Here is a 26326-nt window from a genome sequence, read left to right on the forward strand (position 1 = left end):
TGCACTTTCCCACAATTTTTAAACACCTTCTTTGTTTTGCATTCAAGAGTTCTTGGGGCTCCTGGGTGGCTCAGTTGGTTAAGCGTCTGCCTTTGGGGTCCCGAGTCCCATTCCTGGCTCAGCGGGAAGCCTGCTTCTCCCTCCCCCACTACTCGTGCTCTCGTGCTCTCTCTCTCTAATTAAAAAAAAAAAAAAAGTTCTTTAACCTAGCTCCAGCCTACCTTTTCGAGTTTTCATATTCTTTCTTACTTGAACTGCTCATTTTATCCAGAGTGGCATTCTTTATCTTCTTTCTTTTGCTTTCTTGACTTAATTTCACATTCCTGTGTCTCTTCCTATAATATTTCCTGCCTCTGGCTACTGGCTGCCTCTCTACCCTAAAACTGCACACACACACCCAGCCCCTGCTCCCCAGTAAGATTGAAAGCTCATCTGTTTTAGGAGTAGATGTCACTTTCTCCTTGAAAGCTTTCTGTACTGCCCTAGCTTAGATTTCATCTCTGTGTTTGTATGTAGTATTCACTTGCTACTTACTGTTAAATATCAATCTGCTACCCTCTCTGCGCCATCATAGATTTGTCTTATTGCAGACTTCATTGTTCTCCTAGGTCTCTCTTCCTCATTTCTCCCTTTATTATACATTTCGTATGTCTTTGTTTTTTTCTGTCTCAGTTTATCCTGCTGAGGCTTGAGAAATGGGAGAAGGTGGGAAGGAAAACACTTTTATGGCTCTTGAAAAGAGTGACCTTTCTTTAAAAGTCTGACCTTTTTTTGACTCCAAGCTGACACTATTATGCACGAGAAAAAGAGAGACGTATTTGAGTTTGGTTGATGCTCTCCCTTTATCTTCCCAGGAAAGTTAAAGACTAGCAGAAGGAAAAGAACAGTGGGGGAAAATATCTGTGTACTTAGCATATATTTCTCTTCTACCTCCACCTTTTTCTCTGCCAGAAGTCAGTTTCTTTTCTTTTTCTTTTCCTTTTATTACTGTTTTTAAGTAGGTTCTACATCCAACATGGGGCTTGAACTCATGACGCTGAGATCAAGAGTCGCATGCTTTACTGACTGAGCCAGCCAGTTACTCCATAGTCACTATTTTCAATATGTTGGGATAATATAGTACTAGCAGTGGATTGTTGGGGGTGAGGAAGGCAGTGGTGGGTTGTAGCATCTCTGTGAGTCGATAGTAGGTATTTAAAGTGAAAAATTTGGACCATTTTTCTATTTTTGGAGATGGATATAGGTAAGATTTTTTTATTGTTACTGTGTTTGGGTTTCTTTCTTTTTTTTTTAAAGATTTTATTTATTTGACAGAGACACAGCGAGAGAGGGAACACAAGCAGGGGGAGTGGGAGAGGGAGAACCAGGCTTCCCGCTGAGCAGGGAGCCTGATGCAGGACTCGATCCCAGAACCCTGGGATCATGACCTGAGCTGAAGGCAGACGCTTAACGACTGAGCCACCCAGGCGCCCCTGGGTTTCTTTTTTAATTGACTCGGGCTTAATTAGAAATTTTAATTTTTATACTTTTTATTAGAAAAATGGCAAAACTAAAGTTAAAGGGATATAATGAACACCCCTGTATCCATACTCAGCTTCTACAGTTTTCATCTCATGGGCAGTCCTATTTCATATATACCCACGCCTACTCCCTTATTCCCTATCAGCTAGGTTACTTTGAAGCAAATCCCAAATATATCCTTTTATTGGTAACATTTCAGTAGTATAATACTTTATAGGGGAAGGTGTGTTCTGAATTTCTAGCAACTGTTTAAAACAGATGATATATTAAATATTAAAGTTTTATTTGTAATTTGGGAATCATTTTGTATATCAAGATCACATACTCATTGAGTAAAGTGTATCTTATTTATATTGGACTTGAAATTGGTTGAACTAAATTAGGAATTTTGTGAATTTCATTTCAGTGTCTTATGCTTACATATTTATGCAGATTCAGAAAACAATAAAGAAGACAGCGCGTCGGGAGCAGCTTATGAGAGAAGAAGCAGAACAAAAACGTTTAAAAACTGTACTTGAGCTCCAGTATGTTTTGGACAAATTGGGAGATGATGAGGTGAGAACTGATCTGAAGCAAGGTTTGAATGGAGTGCCAATATTGTCTGAAGAGGAATTGTCATTGTTGGATGAATTCTACAAATTAGCAGACCCTGAACGGGACATGAGCTTGAGGTATAGTGGTATTTGATAGTAGAAACTTCTAAGTGCTGACTTGACAACTAAAAAGTAATTAATTAGCTTTTTAATTATTATAAGGTTGAATGAGCAGTATGAACATGCTTCCATTCACCTATGGGACTTACTGGAAGGAAAGGAAAAAGCTGTATGTGGAACAACCTGTGAGTATTACAATTTTTTATTTTGTAACTAAGAGTCTTTAAAAACTGGTTTTCTATTTAAAAGTAATGTTAATTGAAGAAATTTCAGAACTGTGTAAATAACATTTATCTACTGTTTACTTTTGGTTTACTTCCTTTTTTTTTCTTTTTGCCATGTGTGTGTGTATGTGTGTGTATGTGTAAGTCAAAAACACCAATCCTAAATCTGTAGAGATGGGAATCCTAACTTAACATGGTTTTGTTTATAACTTACTCTGCTTGAGGTAGACAGATTAACACCAAATAGACTTTTCAGAGTTGTTGGTATTAGATAGGGACTTTTTTTTCCTTACTGGTGAAATTTTGTGAAAAATGCTTACTGTACCTCATATGTTTTACTCATGGTCCTTGCCTTCGTCTTTCTTTAGTTTTTTAGACTTCAGCTAATTTGAGGATGTTAATTTTTTTGTATTTTTTTTTTAAACCTTAACCTCAAATGTGCAGTGCATATTGATTTTAAAGAAAATAAAGGGCCATTTAAGCTTCACTACCTCAGTAAATTAGGAATTTTAGGTTTATTTCCTTAGTAAATAAGGGAATAGGTTCTTTGCTATTTATGAAGTTGATTAGGAAAGTAGATTTTGAACATATTAAGGTAAAAGTATCTGTTTATACAGCTATTTGGTGAAAAATTGGATAAAAAGCTTTAACTGGCAAAACTGTATGATGTAATTTGAGTGTATTTGCTTTAAGGAAATAGGTAAATCAAATATGAGGAACCAGCCTTTTTGTAACTTTTCATGTAAGAAATAATTTTCTTGGTTTGTTAACTTGCCCGATGCAGGGCTGTATTTCTTTGTAAAAAAGAATTTGTATTTCTTCTGTATTTCTTTGTAAAAAAATCATTTTGGCTTCTTAATTTTAGTTCTGCACCAAATATGTACTGAATTTATCATTTGAAGTTCTAATAGAAAGAAATCTACGTGTGTGTATAAACTTGTTAGCTTGAAAAAATAGTTTTAGGTCAAGCCTGATCATTACTGAGGAGTAACAAGGGTTAAATAAGCTTGTAGCTTATTTTGGTGTTACTTTCTACTAGTCTTGTTCACTCATCTTAGGAATGTAAGATCTTTATTGCTAATGAAGAGGTACTAATGAACTCAAATTGGTGTTTTCATGTGCATTTAGTTTTCATGCATAAGTTTTTTAAAACAAATAGTTCTTAGTTACGAGCCTCTGATGCAGGGGAAGGGAAACATGAAATGTTCATTCAAAAAGTTGTTAGTTTTATTGTTAACAGGATTAACTCTATGATATTTTGATACTGTCCTTGAAGTTTTATTTTTCTGTAAAGTGACCTACTGGAGAATACATTCTGCAAACATAGGTACATTCTACGTGTACTATATATAAGGCCAGGAAATTGAGATTAATTCTTGACACATACCTTCACCTGCCCTGCCCCCTTATATCCAAGTGTACCAAATTCTGACAGTTTTGCCTTTTAAATATCTTTTGAATCTATCTACTTCTTTTTCTCTTCCACTTTCCTGCCTCTTTTCTAATGCAGTCTCTTAACTGAATCCACCCTCTGCATCCCTCTTTAAATTCTTTAATGGCTTTCTTTTTTATTTTTTATTTTTTAAAGATTTTATTTATTTATTCGACAGAGAGATAGACAGAAGAGCACAAGCAGAGGGAGAGGCAGAGGGAGAGGGAGAAGCAGGCTCTGCACCGAGCAGGGAACCCGATGCGGGACTCCATCCCAGGACCCTGAGATCATGACCCGAGCCAAAGGCAGACGCTTAACCATCTGAGCCACCCAGGCGCCCTTAATGGCTTTCTTTTAATTATATTTTACATACAGTTGTTTTTAACTTAAAGACCTTGCATGTTCTGGCCCTTACTAGACTCGTCTTTATGTTTTTTCTTACTCCCTATGCCTCAGCCACAGCACATGCTTTCATTTTCTTGTATTTGGCACCCTTTCTCTTTATACAGGGCTTTGTAAATGCTGTTGTCTCTGTCTTGAAACACTTCTCTCCTTTCTACTACTCATCTTCCAGATCGGTGCTCTTGCAGCACTTAACGCACCAGGAAAGCGTCTTGTGTTTCTTCGTGCCTAGGGTCCAATCCATTGTACCTCTGTGTAGTACTTTTCACAGATGTGATTTTACTGTTTTTGTATCTGATAACTCTTCTCTATTGGACTATAAACTTAGGGAGGGCAGATACTGTATCTTTTACAAATCTTGTTGTAGCCCCGTTGCCTTCTGCGTTGCCCAACATATAGATAGGTGTTAAATACATACTAAATGAATTAAATGATAGTTGTCAGCTTTTTGTTTTGAACTAACTTCAAGTGTATAAAGTTTAATACTAATAGCTTCTTGTTATCTGTCATTCCATGATTCCTGTTGTTGGTGGACTTTAATGTTTTTTATATGTATGTTTCAGTAAGAGTTGATAAGGTTTTTTTCTTAGGGCAGTATTTTGTAGCATGTTGAATCTTATTCAAGTCAGGCATCCTGAGATGGCTGACATTATAATTCATATTTAATTTTTAGATAACATTATAATTCATATTTAATTTTTAGATAAAGCTCTAAAGGAAATTGTTGAGCGTGTTTTCCAGTCAAACTACTTTGACAGCACTCACAACCACCAGAATGGGCTATGTGAGGAAGAAGAGGCAGCCTCAGCACCTACAGTTGAAGACCAGGTAGCTGAAGCTGGTAAGTACTTAGGGGGATATGAGCTTTAGTTTATAGTCCTGGCTTTACTTCTTTTGCCACAAGTTCAGGTTATACATTTACTTAGTTACATATGCACATTGAGGTTTTTAATGAAACTTTAAGCAAGACAAAATATTCAAACAATGTGTATTAAAGAGTTATTCCCAGAGGTATTAAATATCAGTCATTTAGGGGCAACTTGGTGGCTCAGTCCGTTGAGGGTCCCACTCTTGATTGTGGCTCAGGTCATGATCTCAGGGTTGTGAGATAGAGCCCTGCATCTGGCTCCATGCTAGGTGTGGAGCCTGTTTAAGATCCTCTCCGTCTCCTGTCCTCCCCTGGATCACTGTTAAAAACTGATAGTTTTTTTTATTGCAGTATTGCTGGGCTGGAGTATAGATGAGGGGAAATGTTGTAGGGCTTTTTAAGTACATTGTGGTTGACATGCCCAGATTTATCGTTGTTTACCATGCCTAGTATGTGAAGTGAATAGCATGAGGGTACACACACGCGTGTGTGTGTGCGTGCGTGTCTGTGTTTTAAATGTTGGGGTGATTATAAATCTGTAATCTTGAACTGTAACTGTCAATGGCAAGGGATCTTTTCCAATTAACTTTAACACCTAGCATAAACTAATAAGTAGGTAAGTACTCACTAGGAGTACTTTTATGATAACTTAAGTTGATAAATAAAATTCTGAGTACCATTGGAAGCATTGTCAGAGCATAAATTTTGTAGTGGTTAAAAAGCACGGATTCTTGAATCAGACTGCCTGGATGGAAAGCTTGGCTTTGACTCTCATTAGCTATGTAACTTTGGGCAAGCAACTGAATTTCTCTGTATCTCAGGTTCTCTATTTAGAAAGTAGTATGTGAAGTATGTATGTATATGGTATCTGGTACATAGTAAGCACTTCATACAGTGTTATAAGGTTGAAACTAGAAGGGAAGATTGCACATTGATGGAATTTATTGTTTGCAGATCAACATAAGGAAGTCTTCTCTCCACCTTTAACTACTTTCACCAACTGATTAAAATAGAGAGTAAGATTTTAATCTGGGTGCTGCTTTATAATATTACTTCTTAAGGCTAGAGAGAGAAGTTTTAACTTAGCTCTTGGCATTTTACCTCATCAGAAATACTCTTGAACCTAATTCATTCTGGAGTAAATGGTAAAGAAAACTCTTTCTAAATACATTATTGTAAGAATGATTAAAATACAGAAACTTACTGCTGACTATAACTTTGTAAATAAATTCCGGCTATTTGATGGTAAACTGCTAACTTATTTGGAGTTTAAACGAATTGCTAATTTTCAAAAGATTTTCTTACTTTTCATTTATATCCTCTCTTAACCTCTTAGAACCTGAGCCAGCAGAAGAATACACCGAACAAAGTGAAGTTGAATCAACAGAGGTATGATTTTTATTTAATGTTAGCTTTCTTTTTCTGCCTTTCAAACAGAACTCTCAAACATTTACTTTGCTTTGCAGTATGTAAATAGACAATTTATGGCAGAAACACAGTTCAGCAGTGGTGAAAAGGAGCAGGTAGATGAGTGGACAGTTGAAACAGTTGAGGTAAGAGTTCTCTCGGTTACACGGTTGCTATCTTTTGTTTTTATTAGTAATTTTTGGATCTCCTAAGAACAAATTAAGATTGTTAGTCTTTTGCATTTTTAGTACATTTATTATCATAACAAACTTATTAAACATAACAAGATCATTATGTTTAAAAGATAATTTATTTATACCTGTGAATGTTTAGTAGAATCTCTGCTGATCCAGCTATAGAAAATATATAAAAAGTTATTTGTGTGTAAGTTAGGGTTATTAAAGTATATGATTTGTGTGTTGATACCAGGTTGCTCTGTAAAAATCTGGGCACCCATATGGATAGCCTTCAGAAAAGGTCCACCTTCCAAGGGATATGTTGGAGTGTCATCTTTTCCTCAATTGACATTACCTTTCTTCAGGTCCTCATGTCTAGTTCAGGTGCCCCCTTCATATTTTTCTTTTCTGACTGCCCCTGGCCATCCTGAATTATTCAGTTTTATAGGTCAGTTATTAGAAGATTTAGTTTTAATTAAGTTACTTTTACTTGAAACTCTTGATGGTGTTGTGTTACCTATAAGATAAAATCAAAATGCCTTGCCAAGTTGGTCCTTGCCATCCTTCCCATCCTCTTTTAGGTTACTTCTTTTATATATCTAAAGTACAGAAAAAATAGCTTTGAATAATAATGCTTTTCTCTTTAATATTGTTATTCCATCAAGAGCATTCTCCAAAGGTGTAATTGTATTAACACCTTTAGCTTTTTATTGATGTACTAAAATGCACTATTGATAGCTTGAGTAAAGAACTTGCCCTGTACTCTAGAAAGTTACCTAGTTTGGATGAAAACAGTGTCCCATGAAGCCCTAGCAAGACAGTATGTATTTGCTGAATTATGCAAAGCAGTTCAGAAATATTAGAGGGGCGTTAAAAGAACAATAGATATAAAAGATCTGTAGAATGGTGATTTATATATGAGGTATGTAAACCTCCTGGGCCTTGACTAAGTAGATTTGGCATATGTTTTTAGGGGAGTGAGGTAATTGGTATATATTGGCATGGATATAGGGGTAGAAATGAATTATTAGCATATTTGTTTTATTGAACATTAGGGATGAAAAGTATATGTTGGCATAGTAGTAAAGTTTGGGAAGTAACAGAGCTTAGTAGTACTTTTTTGCTTTTTATTGGGAGAGAAAAGTATATTATCATACTTAGTAATGTGCCAGTATGGTTTGTTCTTAAGTACTTGGTAGGTAGGGCCTTTCTAAAGGCTATCCAGATGGAATTCTAAGGAATTTTTTGAGCAACCTGATGTAGATGACACATCAGTTGGTCTTCATAACAATTTAGGTAGTGATTATTATCTCATTATTGCTTATAAGAGAAGTAAGGTTATGATTTATCTAGGCTCACCAGGTATGACTTGCCCAGGTTTAAAAGCCAGACAGAATGTAAATTTGATATAATAAAAATTAGTGAGATTTCCCAGAAGAGCAGGGAATTACTAAATAATAATCAGAAATTATTAGAGCTAGGAAAAAGGTAGGTGTAGTGAGCTTTGGCTTTTGTAGCAAGTTAGATAAGGTGATAGGGCTTGATTCTATGGTATTAGCAGAGAGAATGAAATGGTAGGAACTCAAAGTTTGATGATAATAACTAACTTGAGTGCTGACTATGTATCAGGTACTGAGATAAATACAGATTTAATTACTATAGAAGGAATAGCAGTTGAAGCAGAGTACATTCTTTTAGGAAGCAAGCATGGGTAATCTTTGAAAGCAGGTTATAAAGTAAATCTGAAATGCTACATAGTGATCCTGTGGAATTGAGAACACTCTAGAAGTGATAGCACTGAATGTTAAATTTTAAATTTATGATTATAGTCAGTTTGAGTAACTACATTAAAGCCTACTGTTTTGTTTATAGTATAGTGCCATGTATGAATGGAGCTCTTGCATTCTCCCGGTCTGCATCCCTCCCCTCTTTATCCCCTTTAGGTGGTAAATTCACTCCAGCAGCAACCTCAGGCTGCATCTCCTTCAGTACCAGAGCCCCACTCTTTGACTCCAGTGGCTCAGGCAGATCCCCTTGTGAGAAGACAGCGAGTCCAGGACCTTATGGCGCAAATGCAGGGACCCTATAATTTCATACAGGTAGGTGCGGTTGAGTCAAACACTGACTTGAAAGTTTAAGTGTTTACGTCATTTAATTTAATTCCATTATATCCTGACTTGCAGGATTCAATGCTGGATTTTGAAAACCAGACACTTGATCCTGCCATTGTATCTGCACAGCCTATGAATCCGACACAAAACATGGACATGCCTCAGCTGGTTTGTCCTCCGGGTTAGTAATGATCTATTCTTATGTGTGAAATATAGGGCCAGTGCTTTCAGGTTTTGTAAAGCATATGAAAATTATTTCCTTTTAATGTTTGCTTAACTTTTGGATCTTGTGTCTTTTAATTTGATAAGAAATGTTTACTGTTTTTCCCTGTAATATGAATAACTGTAGTTCTGTTGCTTTTTTAAACCTTTTGTCACACACATAGACTTAAGTATGTACAAATATACAGCTTTGATGAGTTTCACAAACTGAACACACCAGCACCCAGAAATGGAATATTACCTGTACCTCAGAAGCCTTTCAGTCACTAGTTACCCTCTCTTCCAGCCCTGTGGGAAACATTTCCTGATTTGTAACATTACAGACCAATTTTGCTTGTTACTATAATTTATATAAATTAAATTTTGCTTGGCTTTTTAAATTTCAAAATTAAGCATAAAAATAATAGAGGGGTCTCTCTCTGAAGGATGCTTGCAGCTTTTTAGGAGAATTTGTGAACATTTTATTATCTAAATAAAAATGAGATGTAACAGTAAAGTGATTAAGGGGATGTTTAAGAGGAAAGGCGAAGATAGGCCAAAAGACAGTTGAAGTTTCAAACTCCTACTAATCTTACACCATTATTAGAAATAGCACTAAATAGAGTTGTTGGTGTTTTGTACTCTGTTACATGGACACTTTTTCTCCGGGACCATTAGTAATTTTGAGTCTTGGTTTTTTTCCCCAGAACATGTCATCATTAAGGGCACAAAAGTGGAACTATATAAAATAACATATTTAATGTCATATAAATCTTCAGTGTCATAAAAGGAGTTGCTGAGAGAAAGCATATTTAATGACACTGTTAATTTGCTAAGGTAGTTAGGATTTCTCCAAAGTAAAGGGAGCTCATATCTCTAACGTTTCTACCAAGAGTTAAAAAACAAATCAGGGTTAGGCCTTCTGGAAAGGAATCAAAGTAATTAGTGTTCATTTTCCATATTCTACCAGAGGAAGACTAACACAGTTTTTATAGTTGGAAAGTTGTGCCAAAATCAACACGTACAGCATTGATATAACCTGTAAGCCATTTAGATACTCAGTTAATGCTGAGTTCGTTAGCCTCTCTGATGAAAATGGGTGATTTCTAAATGACTAACCACAGATTGTATATTTTTGATTCTTTAACCCATGGTTGGGGAAGGGAGTAGAAGACTGCTAAGAGTTGACAATTTGAATATAGGTTTTTTTAAAAGGTGTATTCTTATTTTTTCCTGTGGAAGCATTTAAGATTATATTGAAAGTTGATAATGTTAAAATATTACTGAATATTGTCTATCTTAGGTGTTGAGTAAGGGTAATGCTACTTTGTAGTTACCACATTAAAAGGCTCTTTTTCATGGATAACTGTGGCATTGATTCTTGCCTATTCTGCTCTATACCTCTTTGTTAGTACTTTTTCACTGACGTCTTACTTTACCTTAGCAGAACTCAAAATGAAAGCCGTTGTGAGAGTTGACTAATAATGATTACCAGGAAACCAAAATGCTCACTTGAAAGCTAAAATCCTACCTATACTTTTCCAATTTTTTTCATGATCACTAAAAAGTTTTTTTTAGGATTTGGCTATAGAAATTTTCTCTAAAGAAATTTGATTCCTGGATAACAGTGGGGTTTTTTTGGTCAATTTACAGTTCATTCTGAATCTAGACTTGCTCAACCTAATCAAGTTCCTGTACAACCAGAAGCTACACAGGTAAGAGTGACAGAAATACTGCTGTAGGTTTGTTTTTAATCAGTTCTTGGGTCTCTTTAATTGGCTTTTGAAAGTCAGGTATGAATTTTATCATTGTCTGAGTCTGGAGTGGGTAGCTGTCAGCCTTTATTTCCATGTTACATTTACTTTTAATAACTTAAAAAACACTGTTTTTTGTTAAGTCTCATGTTTATAATAGTTTAATGAAGAAAGATGCCTTTTTATTTTGAATGGAGTAGAATTTGAGAAGACCTATTTAAATGTCATAATTTTAAAATTTAGTGTAGATATTGCCATTTAGAAGCATTTGTTGGGAGACTTCATAACTGGACTTGGGTTTATCTAACTTTCAGCTTTAATATTAGATGTATTTTTTGCAGTTGTTAGGCTTTATAGTCTCTTTAGCAGGTATATCTGTTTCTTAGCCCTGTCTGTCTTAGAGTTTATAACAGAAAGCAGCTTTGATTGCTTTACTTCTGTGTAGGTTCCTTTGGTTTCATCCACAAGTGAGGGGTATACAGCATCTCAACCCTTGTACCAGCCTTCTCATGCTACAGAGCAGCGACCACAAAAGGAACCAATTGACCAGATTCAGGCAAGTTTCTGTTACTAGGTAACATAAACTTGATGAGGCACTTATTCATGAATTGGGCAGAGGTAAATATTGTGTTAATATTGTGATTCTTTTTGGACCTAATGCATGCAATACAGTATTTTGCTTTTATGAAATAGTTGAATTTCTTAACATACTAAGTCTTGGATAGTAGACTTGGTTAAATTCAGTTTACCACTAAAATGCATCTATTCATTTTGTGTTTAGGCAACAATCTCTTTAAATACAGACCAGACTACAGCATCATCATCCCTTCCGGCTGCTTCTCAGCCTCAGGTGTTCCAGGCTGGGACAAGCAAACCATTACATAGTAGTGGAATCAATGTAAATGCAGCTCCATTCCAATCCATGCAAACGGTAAGTAAATTAACTGAACTAACATTAAATGCCTGGTGTGTACTATGATCATACCAGAGTGTCAGCAGAAAAGTCTTCATTTAGCTTTGTGTTTGAGTTTGCATCTATCCAAACTGTGGAATATATTTAATTGCACATAAACTCTAATTTTTTCCTGTTCCCAGAGATAACATTTGACACTTAGGAGTTATGTACTCACATCTTCCTTTTTTATAGTTTCATCCTTTTGGTTTGATTAATAAAAGTAAACATGCAGAGAAGTAGACTACTACGATATCTAAATATAAATCATTATCTAGATTTAACAATTGTCTGCATTTTTCCATATTTGCTTAATCTTACCTTACTGAAGTTTCTCATAGTAAATTTCACATATTATAGTTCATTGTGGTTTTTCAGTAAGCATCTCTAAATTGCAGAATTACTAGAAAGCAATGATAAAAATACTGTAATTAATGGGATATAGCTAAATTGGTGGTCATGGTAAAGTTCATAGAGTTAAATATTAAAATATTAACTTTTGGTTAAAATGTCAATAAAAATAAAATGAATAAAATATTCAACTCAAATTTAAAGTTCATAGAATTAATTTCTGTAAGTGACATTGTATCAGGGGTTTGCATCCTTTAAAAAGCTTTCTTATTTATAGTAGCATTTCTAAGGCTGCTGCTTTGTGTGTCTTTTTATTTTTTTATTTTTTTTAAAAGATTTTATTTATTTATTTGAGAGAGAGAATGAGAGACAGAGAGCACAAGAGGGAAGAGGGTCAGAGGGAGAACCAGACTCCCCTCTGAGCAGGGAGGCTGATGTGGGACTCGATCCCGGAACATGACCTGAGCCGAAGGCAGTCGCTTAACCAACTGAGCCACCCAGGCACCCCTTTGTGTGTCTTTTTAGATTTTGATCCCCTCTTATGCTCTCCTTTAAGTGCTATGTGGTGTGTATGTGTGTATGTAAATAGAGAGAGAGAGAGAGTGTGTATGTGTGTTTGAGACTTCTGTAAGAGAGAGAGAGTGTGTGTGTTTGAGACTTCTGTAATGCATTTACATTTGAGGTAAAACCAGCATTGAGGTCTGCCTTGTTAAAAGTAGGGAAATTATTAGCATAAAGGGATGAAGTAATCATTTACTTTATTTACTTACAGGTGTTCAATATGAATGCCCCAGTTCCTCCTGTTAATGAACCAGAAACTTTGAAACAGCAAAATCAGTACCAGGCCAGTTATAACCAGAGCTTTTCCAGTCAGCCTCACCAAGTAGAACAAACAGACCTTCAGCAAGAACAGCTTCAAACAGGTAGGAAAACCAGCGTCCCTTCCTTGGCTGCTTGCTTTCCAACTGTTACTGATAGTGTTAGGAGAGTTTAGACTTTAGAGTGTTAGTGTCCAAGAATTTTTGTTTTAGTAGTAGACCTTATGGATTTTTCATTAAATCGAGTCCATATTTATTGTATGTGAATTACCTGCACTTTTTTTTGAGGCTTTATGCCAATTTTCTTTTGGTCAGTAAGCATTCATAATATCCCTGTTTCATTCTATGATTTTAGTGGAACTAAACTTGTTACTCAAATTATGATCAACTTTACTTTTAATTGCTAATTAATTGAAGCCAACGAGCATGATACCTGGTAGGTAGTAAGTCAGTTATACAAAGTTAAGAAGCAGTAAGGAATTGGCTTGGTTGTCAGTGTGCTAGTTAGAATAAAATATGCAAAAACCTCATGGTAGCTATATTTGGTAGATTAGGTTGAAACGAAGTCTCTGTTGGCAAGTAAGGTCATTCATAAGTTGGCTAGTTACCACACACATTGCAATAATGTACATAGAGATATCGTAGATTTCTGAACTTTGTAAGGTGTGAAATACCTGCTTTAGGTCTTTGGTTATTTAGATCCCAGGTTGTTTAATTGGAATCCCATAACAAACTAGCAAACCTTTCTAAAATCATACGAGTTAATAGTTTAATTTTACCACACTGATTTAAATAACTATGAAATATTCTAATTGTCCAGTTTCTTGATAGACTTGGATCAACATTATGGATTTTTCAGTACTAAATTCTTACACATTTCCTGTACTATTAAGCACCAGTAATTAGTAGGGAGTTTGAATCAACTATAATCTGATATTTATCCATTATGCTATCTGTGGTCAGCTGGTGAGTGGTAAAACTGGGCTTCATGCTCTCAGGCTCCTTTAATTATTGCCATGTACTCATAAGCATGTCAGCACAATGTCTAAAGGCCCCAAATACACCTGTTCCACAGCAGATTGTACTGTCTAGTCAGGAACAACCTGCAAAAGGGATATGGCAAGAATCTGGCTATTATTTATGGACTTAGAGTTTATGCTGTACAAACACTTCGATAGAAATTGTTTTTTTTTTTTTTTTTTTAAAGGAATTCTGGTTTTGTTTTCAAGATTTTATTTTTATTTATTTTGTGAGAGAGAGAGAAAACAAACATATGAGCCTGGTGGGGGGTGGGGGTGGCGCAGAGGGAGAAGCAGACTCCCCACTGAGCAGGGAAGCCTGATGCAGGGCTCGATCCCAGAACCCTGGGATCATGACCTGAGCAGAAGGCAGACAGACGCTTAACTGACTGAGCCACCCAGGTGCCCTGATTTCTAGTATTTTTAAATGAAGTGCTTTAATTGTACTGCTCTGAGTTTTCTTGCAGTGAGATTTGACCAAGACTAATACAATTCTTACTGATAAAAAGTTGAGTTGAAAATTCACTTTTGACCACTCTCTATATGCATGTGAATCAAATCTCTTCAAATAGAAAATGTTACCTGTAATCATGATAGTTGCCTGTAATTTTAAATTTGGGGAATGTAGTGAAAGGCACTCTGTAGAAAGATCACACAGTGAATGGTGTAATTGGTCCATTAATTACATAGTTCAAAAAGGAGCCATGACTCCTTCTCCTAGGCATACTTGGGCTTTTTCACTCCAAATAGCATTCTAAGAACTGATAAATGTGTTTGGGGTTTCTTCAGGATACAAAATATATCAGGTGAAGTTTTTCAGGTCATACCACCTTTTCTTTCTGCCTAAACATGGAAGATTTGGGCTGCCAAGAGGTTGCTGATTGTTTTTGTTCCTGGGGTATGGGCCTTCCTTTAGTCTCTACCTTCCATACCTTCCAAAGGTAGTGTTTGCATCCCATTTTTCCTGGGAATTACAAACATTGGGATAATAGCAGAAAGGTACCTCAGGATTTAATTTTTGAAGATTTCTAGATTCTAGACTTCTCCCCATTGTGGAAGGAGGAGGGGGTGTGCAAGGTTAGTGTGAACCTTCTAGAATCTTCTCTTTACCTCATCAGGTTGAGTGCCAGTGTGAGTGCTATTTAACTATCTTCTAAATTGGTTGTACTTAAAAGTACTTGAAATGGAATCAGGCATTAAGGGGGGGTATAAGTTGAAGGCCTCTGCTGATTTATCTTTATAATTGACTGAATATTCCACCATATGGTTGTCTAGCTATGGGAGAGTATGGTTTTGTATGTTTCACTAAGTATCAAGGGAAATTTAAAAGGATGAGAAAGCTTTTACCACTAAGGAGCTTTATAGTAAAAAGAAACAAATGATACAAAATGGTAATTGTATTGTTTTAGTATGTAAGATCTTCTGAATTATTGTGGGTCTCTTGTGCTAGTAGGCAGATGCCTCTTAGAAGATGTTTAATAATACAGGTTTTTTCGTTTCATTTGGAAGGATAGATTTTTGTGATCTCACACATTTGTGTGCTTCTAAAGGTTTGGAATTATTGTTGGAGAATTGTATTCTCTTCAGCTTATTAATATATGGGTAGGAGAAAAATAGGGACTTAATGACTTAACTAATGTATAGTTTTCACTATTGTTAATATGAAAATTTAAAGACAATTTGAGGAGGAAGTATAAGACACCCCTTAAACCAGAAAATGTGAGAGAACAGGTTGTAATGTGCTATGTGTATGCGGTGTGTGTGTGTGTGTGTGTATAAATTTTTTCTTTTTATTATAGTGGTTGGCACCTACCATGGTTCCCAGGACCAGCCCCACCAAGTGACTGGTAACCACCAGCAGCCTCCCCAGCAGAACACTGGATTTCCACGTAGCAGTCAGCCCTATTATAACAGTCGTGGTGTGTCTCGTGGTGGTTCCCGTGGTGCTAGAGGCTTGATGAATGGATACAGGGGCCCTGCCAATGGATTCAGAGGTACAAAAAAAAAAAGCAGCAGCAAGTTTATGTTCTTTTTTGATTTATAAAACATATAGAAATATGTCGTAAGGTTTTGGGGAAAGATATGTATCTGCATTAGCCTCTTATGTACGACTTAAACATTCTTAGTATGTTATAGGCAATTATTTTTTTAAAAGATTTTTACTTATTTGAGAGAGTGTGAGGGAGCACAAGCCGGGAGAGGGGCACAGGGAGAGGGAAAAGCAGACTCCCTGCTGAGCAGGGAGCCCGATGTGGGGCTCCATTCCAGGACCCCAAGATGATGACCTCAGCTGAAGGCAGGCGCTTAACTGACTGAGCCACCCAGGTGGTCCTGTTACAGGCATTTAAATTGATAAAATTAGGAATGAATTTTTTTAGGTGTCAAATCCATGTCTTCTGTGTCCTCTAGGTGATAATTGCTTTCCACACATTATCAGACTTTATGGGGATTTTTTTTGTGTGGGGGTGTGTGTGCATGAATGGGTAAAAATGTCCTCTTCCAAGAAAGTTAATACTCAGAAATTTAGGAACAGATTGGATCAGGATAGGAAACTAGAAATTAGTTTAAAGAACTAGCATGGCTTACAATTTTTCAGTTCTTCCTTTGGTCAATAGTAAGAAATAAAAATTCCTTGTGTAGATAAGAAAATTATTTTCTTGTCCTAAATTTTAGGAGGATATGATGGTTACCGCCCTTCATTCTCTAACACTCCAAACAGTGGTTATACACAGTCTCAGTTCAGTGCTCCCCGGGACTACTCTGGCTATCAGCGGGTAGGTAGAAGTTGCTTTAAAATACAAACCTGACCTAAATACACCAATGAAATGGACTGATGTGGTTTTTTGGACTTCAGTAATTAAGTAATTTGGGGCTAATTTTGTACCTTTGTACAAGATACTTCATTATGGAAAATGATGACTTTTGCTTTTCTTAAGAAGTACTCAGCATAGGTGCTCATTTAATAGAGTCTTAAAAACAATGATTTCATGCACTGTTGGTGGGATTGCAAATTGGTGCAGCTAATTTCACACTGTGAAAAACAGTGTGGAGGTTCCTCAAAAAATTAAAAATAGAATTACCATATGACCCAGTAATTCCACTACTGGGTATCTACCCAAATAAAAGGAAAACACTAATTCAAAAAGATATATGCACCCCTGTATTTATCGCAGCATTATTTATAATAGCTAAGATGTGGATGGAAGCAACCCCAGTGTCCATCACTAGATGAATGGATAAAGAAGATGTGGTATATATAATGGAATATTACTCAGCCACACACACACACAAAAAAGAAATCTTGCCATTTGCAGGAACATGGATGGATCTAGAGAGTGTAATGCTAAGAGAAATAAGTCAGAGAAAGACATACCATACGATTTCACTCATATGCAGAATTTAAGAAACAAAACCAAGACTGACAAAAAAACAATCTTAAATGGAGAATAAACTTGGTAGTTGCCAGAGAGGGGAGGTGGATAGGGGGATGGGTGAAATAGATAAAGGAGATTAAGATTAGACTTACCTTGAGCACTAAGAAATATATAGAATTGTTGAGTCATTCTGTTGTACACCTGAAACTAATATAATACTGTGTTAATTACACGTGAATAAAAATAAGTGTGTGTAGGAGAAAAAAAAAGATTTTTAAGAGCAGAGACATCTCATTGAATATTCTTGAGAATAACAAGTATAATTACAGAATAACTTCTAGCTATGATGAAATGTGTAAAAGAATAAGGAATTTTGTGTTCTGTAAGTGTCGGTAAGAATAGATAGATGATGAGTAAGCATTAAAAAGATTACATTTTCTTCAGTACTAACTAGCTTGTCTTTTAGGATGGATATCAGCAGAATTTCAAGCGAGGCTCTGGGCAGAGTGGACCACGGGGAGCCCCACGAGGTAATATTTTGTGGTGGTGATCCTAGCTCCTAAGTGGAGCTTCTGTTCTGGCCTTGGAAGAGCTGTTCCATAGTCTGCATGTAGGTTACATGTTAGGAATACATTTATCATTACCAGACTTGTTGCTAGGGATTAAATGAAATGCTCTGTTTCTAAAACTTCTCTTGAACCCAAATTTAATTTTTTGAATGACTTTCCCTGTTATTATATAAATTGTCTTGAAAACTAGAACATTTCTCCTCCTCAGAAAAAGTGTTTTTCCAACTGCAAATTATTTTTCAGGTCCTAAAACCTGCTAAATGTTTTTAGGAAGTACTTACTGAAACATTTTTGTAAGACATTTTTGGAATGAGATTGAACATTTATATAAATTTATTATTCCTCTTTCATTTTTGAACATGCATATTATATTTTAGGGTCAGAAATCCTTTAATGGCCAGATAAGCCATAGTTACATTTAGAGAACCATTTAGAAGTGATAGAACTAATTGAAATTTCAATGCCTTTGGATCACTAATAGTGATATAAGTGTCAAATTATTTCTGACTTTTAAATAAAACACCCAAAATCCTAACTAATTTATTGAACTATATTTAAAAATTACATGTTTAAAGAATTTCTGCTTTCGTCTATTACCATAGGAAAACTGCTTCCTATTTTTAGGGCAGGAAGCCAACCTGTGTAACAATTAGAGCGGTAGCATTTCATATGATCTGAAATTCTAAATGGTTCTCTGATTTAAGGGAAGTTAAATTGAATAGGTTTCCTCTAGATATTGGCCATAACATGTATAAAATGTATATTAAGGAGGAATTATAAAGTACTTTGATTTCAGTGCTAGTAGAAACTGGCCAGCAAAAAGGTGCATTTTATTTTTAAATTAATGGATCACTTGGGAATTAACTGACTTGAAGTATCAAAGGATATTTGCATGTGAATGTGGGTTATGTTCTTTCTCACCTTGTAGCATATTCTATGAAAGTTGAGTTGACTGGTAGCTAAAAATCTGTTTTAACAGCATGTAAAAAGTTATTTTATCTGTTACAAGTCATTATACAATTTTGAATGTTATGTAGTTTCTTTTTAACAGTTTAGGTAACAAGGTCTGTTTTTCATTCTGGTGCTTTTATTAATTTTGATAGTATGATGTTACTTACTACTGAAATGTAAGCTAGAGTGTACACTAGAATGTAAGCTCCATGAGAGCAGGTACTTTGTCTGTCTTCACTGCTGTATCTATTTCCAACGCCTGATGACAGTGCCTGGCACATAGTAGGCACTCAATAAATACTTGTTGAATGAATGAATGAATGAGTACTGGTGGAATACTCCATTAGCTCTACTCTTCTTTTAGCTAGAGAACATGAGCAAATTTGCGCATGACAACTTCCAGGACAGGTGAACACTGAAGAATTGACCTCTTAAACCTAATAATGTGACAAGCTGCCCACATGCTTCTTGACTTCAGATGAAAATCTGCTTGAAGGCAAAGCAAATAATATTTGAAAGAAAAACCAAATGCCATTTTTGTCTTCTAGGTCGTGGAGGGCCCCCAAGACCCAACAGAGGGATGCCGCAAATGAACACTCAGCAAGTGAATTAATCTGATTCACAGGATTATGTTTAAACGCCAAAACACACTGGCCAAGTGTACCATAATATGTTACCAGAAGAGTTATTATCTATTTGTTCTCCCTTTCAGGAAACTTATTGTAAAGGGACTGTTTTCATCCCATAAAGACAGGACTACAATTGTCAGCTTTATATTACCTGGATATGGAAGGAAACTATTTTTATTCTGCATGTTCTGTCCTAAGCGTCATCTTGAGCCTTGCACATGATACTCAGATTCCTCACCCTTGCTTAGGAGTAAAACATAATACACTTTACAGGGTGATCTCTCCGTAGTTATTTGAAGTGGCTTGGAAAAAGCAAGATTGACTTTTGACATTGGATAAAATCTACAAATCAGCCCTAGAGTTATTCAATGGTAATTGACAAAACTAAAATATTTTCCTTTTGAGAAGGAGTGGAGTGTGGTTTGGCAGAACAACTGCATTTCACAGCTTTTCCGGTTAAATTGGAGCACTGAACGTTAGATGCATACCAAATTCTGTATGGGCCCGTAATACAAAAGGCTGGCTACCAGCTTTGACACAGCACTATTCATCCTCTGGCCAAACGACTGTGGTTAAAAACACATGTAAATTGCTTTTTAACAGCTGATACTGTATAAGACAAAGCCAAAGTGCAAAATAGGCTTTGATTGGCACTTTTTGGAAAAATATGCAACAAATATGGGATGTAATCTGGATGGCCGCTTCTGTACTTAATGTGAAGTATTTAGATACCTTTTTGAACACTTAACAGTTTCTTCGACAATGACTTTTGTAAGGATTGGTACTATATATCATTCCTTATAATGTACATTGTCTGTCACTAATCCTTGGATCTTGCTGTATTGTCACCTAAATTGGTACAGGTACTGATGAAAATATCTAATGGATAATCATAACACCCTTGGTCACATGTTTTTCCTGCAGCCTGAAGGTTTTTAAAAGAAAAATATCAAATGCCTGCTGCTACCACCCTTTTAAATTGCTATCTTTTGCAAAGCACCAGTATGTGTTTTAGATTGATTTCCCTATTTTAGGGAAATGACAGACAGTAGTTTCAGTTCTGATGGTATAAGCAAAACAAATAAAACATGTTTATAAAAGTTGTATCTTGAAACACTGGTGTTCAACAGCTAGCAGCTTATGTGGTTCACCCCATGCATTGTTAGTGTTTCAAATTTTATGGTTATCTCCAGCAGCTATTTCTGTAGCAGTTGCGTTTATCTTTTGTCTAACCCTAACTGAATTATCTTTTTCTCATGGAGGCGTTTAAATTCAAAGTGGTGATTCCTTCACTTAGATGCATAGGGAGAGTCACAAGTTTGATGGAGATGACAGTTTAGTAATTTATGTACTGTTGGAATTTGTGCTAGCAGTTTGAGCACTTGTTCTGTGTGCCTATGAACTTAATGCTGCTTGTCATATCCCACTTTGACTTCATGGGGAATTAATCCCATCTATTCAGCAAAGGCTACTAATACTAAGTGAATGGTATTTTCTGTGCAGAAACAATTTTGTTTTATTAGCCTTTAGCTAAGGAATTTTTCCAGTAGGTGCTCAGCTACTAAAGAAAAACAAAAAACAAGACACAGAACTATTCTCAAACATTCATTATTAGACAACTGGAGTTTTTGCTGGTTTTGTAACCTACTAAAATGGATAGGCTGTTGAACATTCCACATTCAAAAGTTTTTTGTAGGGTGGTGGGGAAGGGGGGGTATATCTTCAATGTTTATTTTAAAATAAAAGAAGTTCTTGACTTTTCTCATGTGTGGTTGTGGTACATCATATTGGAAGGGTTATCTGTTTACTTTTGCAAATGAGTATTTCTTTTGCTAGCACCTCCCGTTGTGTGCTTAAATGACATCTGCCTGGGATGTACCACAACCATATGTTAGCTGTATTTTATGGGAAATAGATAAAATATTCGTGGTTTACTGGGTAATCCCTAGATGTGTATGCTTACAATCCTTCTATATATAAAACTAAATTTGCTGTGTAGAAAATAATTTCATGACATTTAAAATTGAAGTAAATAAGTTCTTTATACAGTGATCTCTATGAATCAGTTCAGAGATGAGATGGGGGAGAAATGCTTTCTAGGTTTCAAACTTCTATGCATTAGTGTAGATGTTGTAGATGTGTAAAGGTGTTAGTTTTATTATTTCTATGTATGTTTTTAAAAGAATCGTTCTCTTGGAAATATAATTTTTTTTTTTGGCATTCTGTCATCACAGTCTAAATGTTAAGGTTTTATGTCTCAATTCAGACTATATTTTTTAAAGGAGTGCCTCGTTATGAGGCAGAGAACTTCTTTTTAAAAAGAAGTTCTGTTAAGATCTGAGTCTTGGTACTAAGTGTCCTGTATAATCTGTGAATACTTGTCCTACCTGCAGAAGGCCTTTTGTTTGGTCAAATGCTTATTTTAGCAGAGTTGCAAGGAAATGACTGTCACATGTGTCACTAGCTTCTTGGTATAGTAAGACTCCACATATAAGGTACTTGTTAAATGCACAATATCAGTCATCTCATGTGGATAATGAGACTTCTATTTTAAAGCTTTAAGGTAGAATGTCATTGATGACCTTGGTTAGAGCAGTTTTATTTCTAGATCCTAATATCCCTAAAGAATATGGAAGAGGTTTTGCAATCAGTGTATCTTGATATTAAAACAAATGTCCTTTAAACATTTTTAATCGGTTAGCTTCTGCAGTTCTTTTGTCTCCTATATATGTATCTCTGTTATGTGGGAGACTTTTCCACTTATAGGAGGCATGAGAATTTGTGTTTATTCTCAGAAGCCTCAGTAACTGAAGTGCTCTGTTGACAACCAGTTCATAAAATGTAGAAGGCAGTTCAGTAGTCAGCCTCCTAAGTGTCTTAGGAAATTTGTACCGTTCATTTTATTTCCAGTAATACATCTAATTAGGGGAATGAGATACAGGTAATCACTGAGTTCAAAGCCTTCTTCATTTCATCTTTAAGTTCCTGAACTCTCGTCCTACTTGAGTTCTTACTAAGCACTTTTAAGTTTTACGGGCTATAAATTATATTCAAAGAATCAGTATTGCCCTTGAGTTGTTTATCCCTTCTCTAGAGTCAGCGGGGAGGGAAACCATCAGGAAAATGAATGTAAATTGTTAAGGCTTATTTTTATACCTTTTCCCATCCTGAGGTCTATAAAAATACTGGAAAAGACTAGTGAATGTCTTAAATTACATTAGATTAAATATTAAAATCTGATTCCTTACTGTCCTTGAGTGAAGTCTGCATTAGTTGTGTATTTTATCCAGTAAAGCTCTAAAGTGCTACTTGTGAGAGGAGAGAAGGAAGAAGCTTAAATCTATCTGGTAGCCTTGTCTTCTAAGGTAACTAGACTGCCACCTTCTTTCAGTCAGGATTTTAATACCTTAATTTAACAGCTGTTGCGAGGCCTAATCCAGTCTCATGCAGAAGACTGGCTCATTGAGTGCAGGCAGTGCAAGACCACCTGATCTAGTACAAGGCAATTTTTAGTGTTGTATTTTTATTTGTAAATACTAGTTTTCTTTACTGTGTTTATATTCGGGAGACTCTGTATTAAGCCACTGAACTAAGGCTTCATTTGGCAAATTTGGGTGTCCTTTGCCAAGCATCATGGCAAGCACTAAGCATTCAGTGGTGACAAAATCACTGTGGTTCCCGCTTTCACTGAACAGTCTCGTCAAAGATAATGACAAGGTGACACAAAAAGGTAGCAAGTGCCATGATGGAGCAACATGGTTGATGACAGGTATAAAGGCCATGACTCAGGTTATGACCTAGTCAAAATGATCAGGAAAGACTTTGGTGAAAGGGATAATTCAACTAAGACTTGACGGATTAGGAGTAATTAGAGAAGTGGAGAGAAGAGTACATCCAAAGGTACAATCTCCAGTGACTGAGAAGGCTATCTGCCCAAGTGGGAGGAGTTATGGCTTTTAGTAGTTAGTGGCTGAAGAAATAGGTAAAGGGTACTGTATGATGGCTCTATAGTTATGTTCCATGTTAAGTTTTGTCTCTTAACAGTTGGAAACTATAAAGGGTTTCTAAACTGTGTATGGGGCCAGGGGTGGGTTCAAGGATGGTCACCTAATAAAATTTGCCATTTAAAGAATATAAAATGCAGTGTTGAGAACAAAATGTATGGGGCAAGACATGTCTTTTGGAGTAGCCCATGTGAGAAATGATTACAACATAAAGTGGAGGACGGTAGTGAATGGATTCTAAATGTTTCCTGTCTCGCCACTCAGTAATCAGTATCATGTACTGGGTAATCTAGGCTTCAGTTGTGAGACGTTGATCTCTAGCTACAATCTTTCCTAGGTGATCTCATCTAATCCCAGGACTTTGAATACAATCACTAGTATTTCTGTCACTCCGAAATACTCCTAGGTCCCAAACTCCCCAAAACTCCAGTCCTCGTCAGTATCTCAATTTGAATGTCTTGAGTATTCCAAATTAATCTCTCAATTAAGCTGCATTTGCTTAGGATAAATACTTTGGCTATCATTTGTTTCTCTTTGATACCCTGTATCTAGTCCTTAAGCAACCTGGATCTACCTTGGCAGTGTATCCCGAGTCCTGTAGCACTTCTAACCACCACGACCACTGGCTCACAGTGGCTAGCGACAGGGGCTTACAGTGGCTGGCTGCTGCTCTTGTCCTGCAGTGATTTTTGGACAGCAGCCAAGAATGAGCCTTTCCTGAGGCAAGCCGGATTTTGTCACTTCCCAGTTCCCAAACTCCTGGCTTTCCCATCATGCCTAGAATTCTAAAGTTTGGTCTGTGTGCGTTCATCGTTCGGCCTAATTCCCTACCATTTTGTTCTTGCTCATTGTAATCTGGCTACATTGGCTGCTTTGCCACCTTGCCAAGATTTTTCCCATCTAGAAATCTACGTGTTACATCTTCAGCGTGGGAAGGCTTTTCACTCAAATATTCTTAATGCTCATTCTTCCTAAATTCAGGTGTTTGCTCCAGGCTCCAGTGTGATTACCTCAGAGGCCTTCTATGGCCACCACTAAAACATAATCCTTTGTCACTGTTTACTTACTGGATACTTTTTTCTTAACAGCACTTAAAACTTAGAATTATGCAAACTTCATGAGTGACAGGAACATTTTGGTCACTTGATCCCTTGTGTCTGGTATATTGACATTTTTGTTGAGTGAATTAGAAAATGATGGATATTGGACTAAATGGGTGCTGGTGATGATTACATTAGAATTGGAAGTGTCTTGATTTGGGGAAGGAGTTTCAGTGAGGAAGATAAGTTCGGCTTCAGGCATTTGAATTTGAGGTATCCGAAAAATGTCAAGCAAGCAGTTGGGATTTGTTTACTTGAAGGTCGACGATCTGGCTCAAAGACAAGAATGTGTAAGAATATATATGTGGTTCTTGTGCTTGGGCGAGTTTCGCCTGGGAGCTGGTGGGGGTGGGGGGTGAGGAAGAAAGGTGAAGTAATTTAGCAAGAGCAGAGACCCAGAGCTGGTTTTCAGAAGAACGCCGTCATTTGATGGCCAGATAAGGCCTAAAGGGAGCCTACAAAATACCCACACTGGTGGGTAGAAACCACGCTGAATTCTCGACAGGTCTACAGGAGCATTTCTGCAGGTGTGGAGGGTCAAGTGAGATGAATCAAACAGGTCTGCTGGTAGTTTACTCATTTTGTCACATTAAAGTGGGAAGTTGTTTTAATAAAAAGAATCGGTAAAATAACGCACAGATCCCTGGAGTCGGTCGTCTCGTAAAACTAGGCTAACACACAACCCTGGACCACTTACCGTGTGCTGCCCCGGACCCATCTGGGAACCCAGGCTTGCCCCAGCACAGTGGTAGGAGCTGAGGGTGCGGACACCTTACGCTTATTTTGCCGTTCGAAGCCAGGGTATTTTGAGTCTGATGTGAGGCAAATCGCACCCGGCACCACAGCTGTCCTAAGCAGAGGCTGAATTCCAAAGCCGCGCTGAGGATTTAGGCTGCAGCTCCGCCTCCCGGGCCTCTGACGTCATCATACGGAGACGTGGTTGAGGAAGGTCCCCGCACGCACGTCACGCCGTGCCGTTAGTGCGCTTGCGCGCACGCCGCTTTTTAGGGCCTGAGCGGGACGAGCGTCGCGGAGCGAGGCCAACTCTGAGAGCGCGCGGTCAGGCATCCGCTAGGGGCAGGCCGCCGCTTCCTCCTGGCTGCTGGAGTGATTCGGTTCCACACGTGGTTCAGCTTGTCTGCTGGCTGGGATCCGCTGGGCTCGGGGCGCAGGTACCCAACACGGGATGGCTTGGGTTGGGTGTTGAGGTCGGTGTCCATGGGTCCAGAGGTGACCGGCTCGAGGATGAAGTCTCTGCATCTATGCCGATGCCCGGCCCTCGCCGGCTGCCTTCGCGCATGGGCGCTCCTAGATGACAGATTCCTCTTCCCCGATTGGCGACCACCCTCGGCGTGCTTCTCGAGCGCTCTCGGGGGGTTGCGTGGCTCGATCTCCACCTTCTAGGGACCTCTTGCTAGGGGTCGGGGTGAGGGGGTGGGTGACAACACTTTCGCTTTCTGCGGGGCTTGCCCACAGTTCCTGGTATCGGCGCTGGGCATTAAACTGAGGCGCTGGGCGTTACACCGAGTCCAGATCTTCCCACGCTTTGAACTGTTTGTCTCAGCTCATTCTTTTATGGTCTTTATTCAGCAGTCACATTCAGGACTTTGTTTTATTTGCTAATGCCCCTAGAACGGTGACTGGCACATAGATGCTATTTTATTTGTTAGACCAATAGGTGAGTGAATGAAGAAAAGTCCTCTTTCTCTTCTCTCAGGGCCCTCTTCATCCATTAAGCCTTCCGCGGCAACTCCAGTCCAGAGTAATCTCAGACCTTCATCAGACCACTGGCGGTACTATTATTTTACAT

General features: G+C 37.3%; 2 protein-coding genes across 2 annotated transcripts in view; both read left to right on the top strand.

Annotated features, from left to right (window-relative positions):
- The window catches only part of CAPRIN1 (cell cycle associated protein 1), a 37040-nt gene extending 16977 nt beyond the window's left edge, over positions 1-20063 (top strand). The window contains exons 5-19 of the mRNA XM_035012546.1: positions 1954-2192; positions 2277-2359; positions 4936-5073; positions 6437-6489; positions 6567-6653; positions 8627-8782; positions 8867-8975; positions 10649-10710; positions 11195-11305; positions 11531-11680; positions 12825-12975; positions 15689-15883; positions 16563-16663; positions 17730-17793; positions 19332-20063. Of these exons, the coding sequence (XP_034868437.1) occupies positions 1954-2192; positions 2277-2359; positions 4936-5073; positions 6437-6489; positions 6567-6653; positions 8627-8782; positions 8867-8975; positions 10649-10710; positions 11195-11305; positions 11531-11680; positions 12825-12975; positions 15689-15883; positions 16563-16663; positions 17730-17793; positions 19332-19396 (1764 nt within the window). The 3' untranslated portion in view covers positions 19397-20063. The remainder of the gene's footprint in view (positions 1-1953; positions 2193-2276; positions 2360-4935; positions 5074-6436; positions 6490-6566; positions 6654-8626; positions 8783-8866; positions 8976-10648; positions 10711-11194; positions 11306-11530; positions 11681-12824; positions 12976-15688; positions 15884-16562; positions 16664-17729; positions 17794-19331) is intronic.
- A 423-nt stretch (positions 20064-20486) lies between these two features.
- NAT10 (N-acetyltransferase 10) overlaps positions 20487-26326 on the top strand; it is a 43476-nt gene continuing 37636 nt past the window's right edge. The window contains exon 1 of the mRNA XM_035012545.1: positions 20487-25688. The gene's annotated coding sequence lies outside the window, so the exon portion shown is untranslated. The remainder of the gene's footprint in view (positions 25689-26326) is intronic.

This window comes from Mirounga leonina, unplaced genomic scaffold (assembly GCF_011800145.1).
Source record: "Mirounga leonina isolate KUSES-001 unplaced genomic scaffold, KU_Mleo_1.0 Mir_166, whole genome shotgun sequence".
NCBI classification, from domain to species: domain Eukaryota; kingdom Metazoa; phylum Chordata; class Mammalia; order Carnivora; family Phocidae; genus Mirounga; species Mirounga leonina.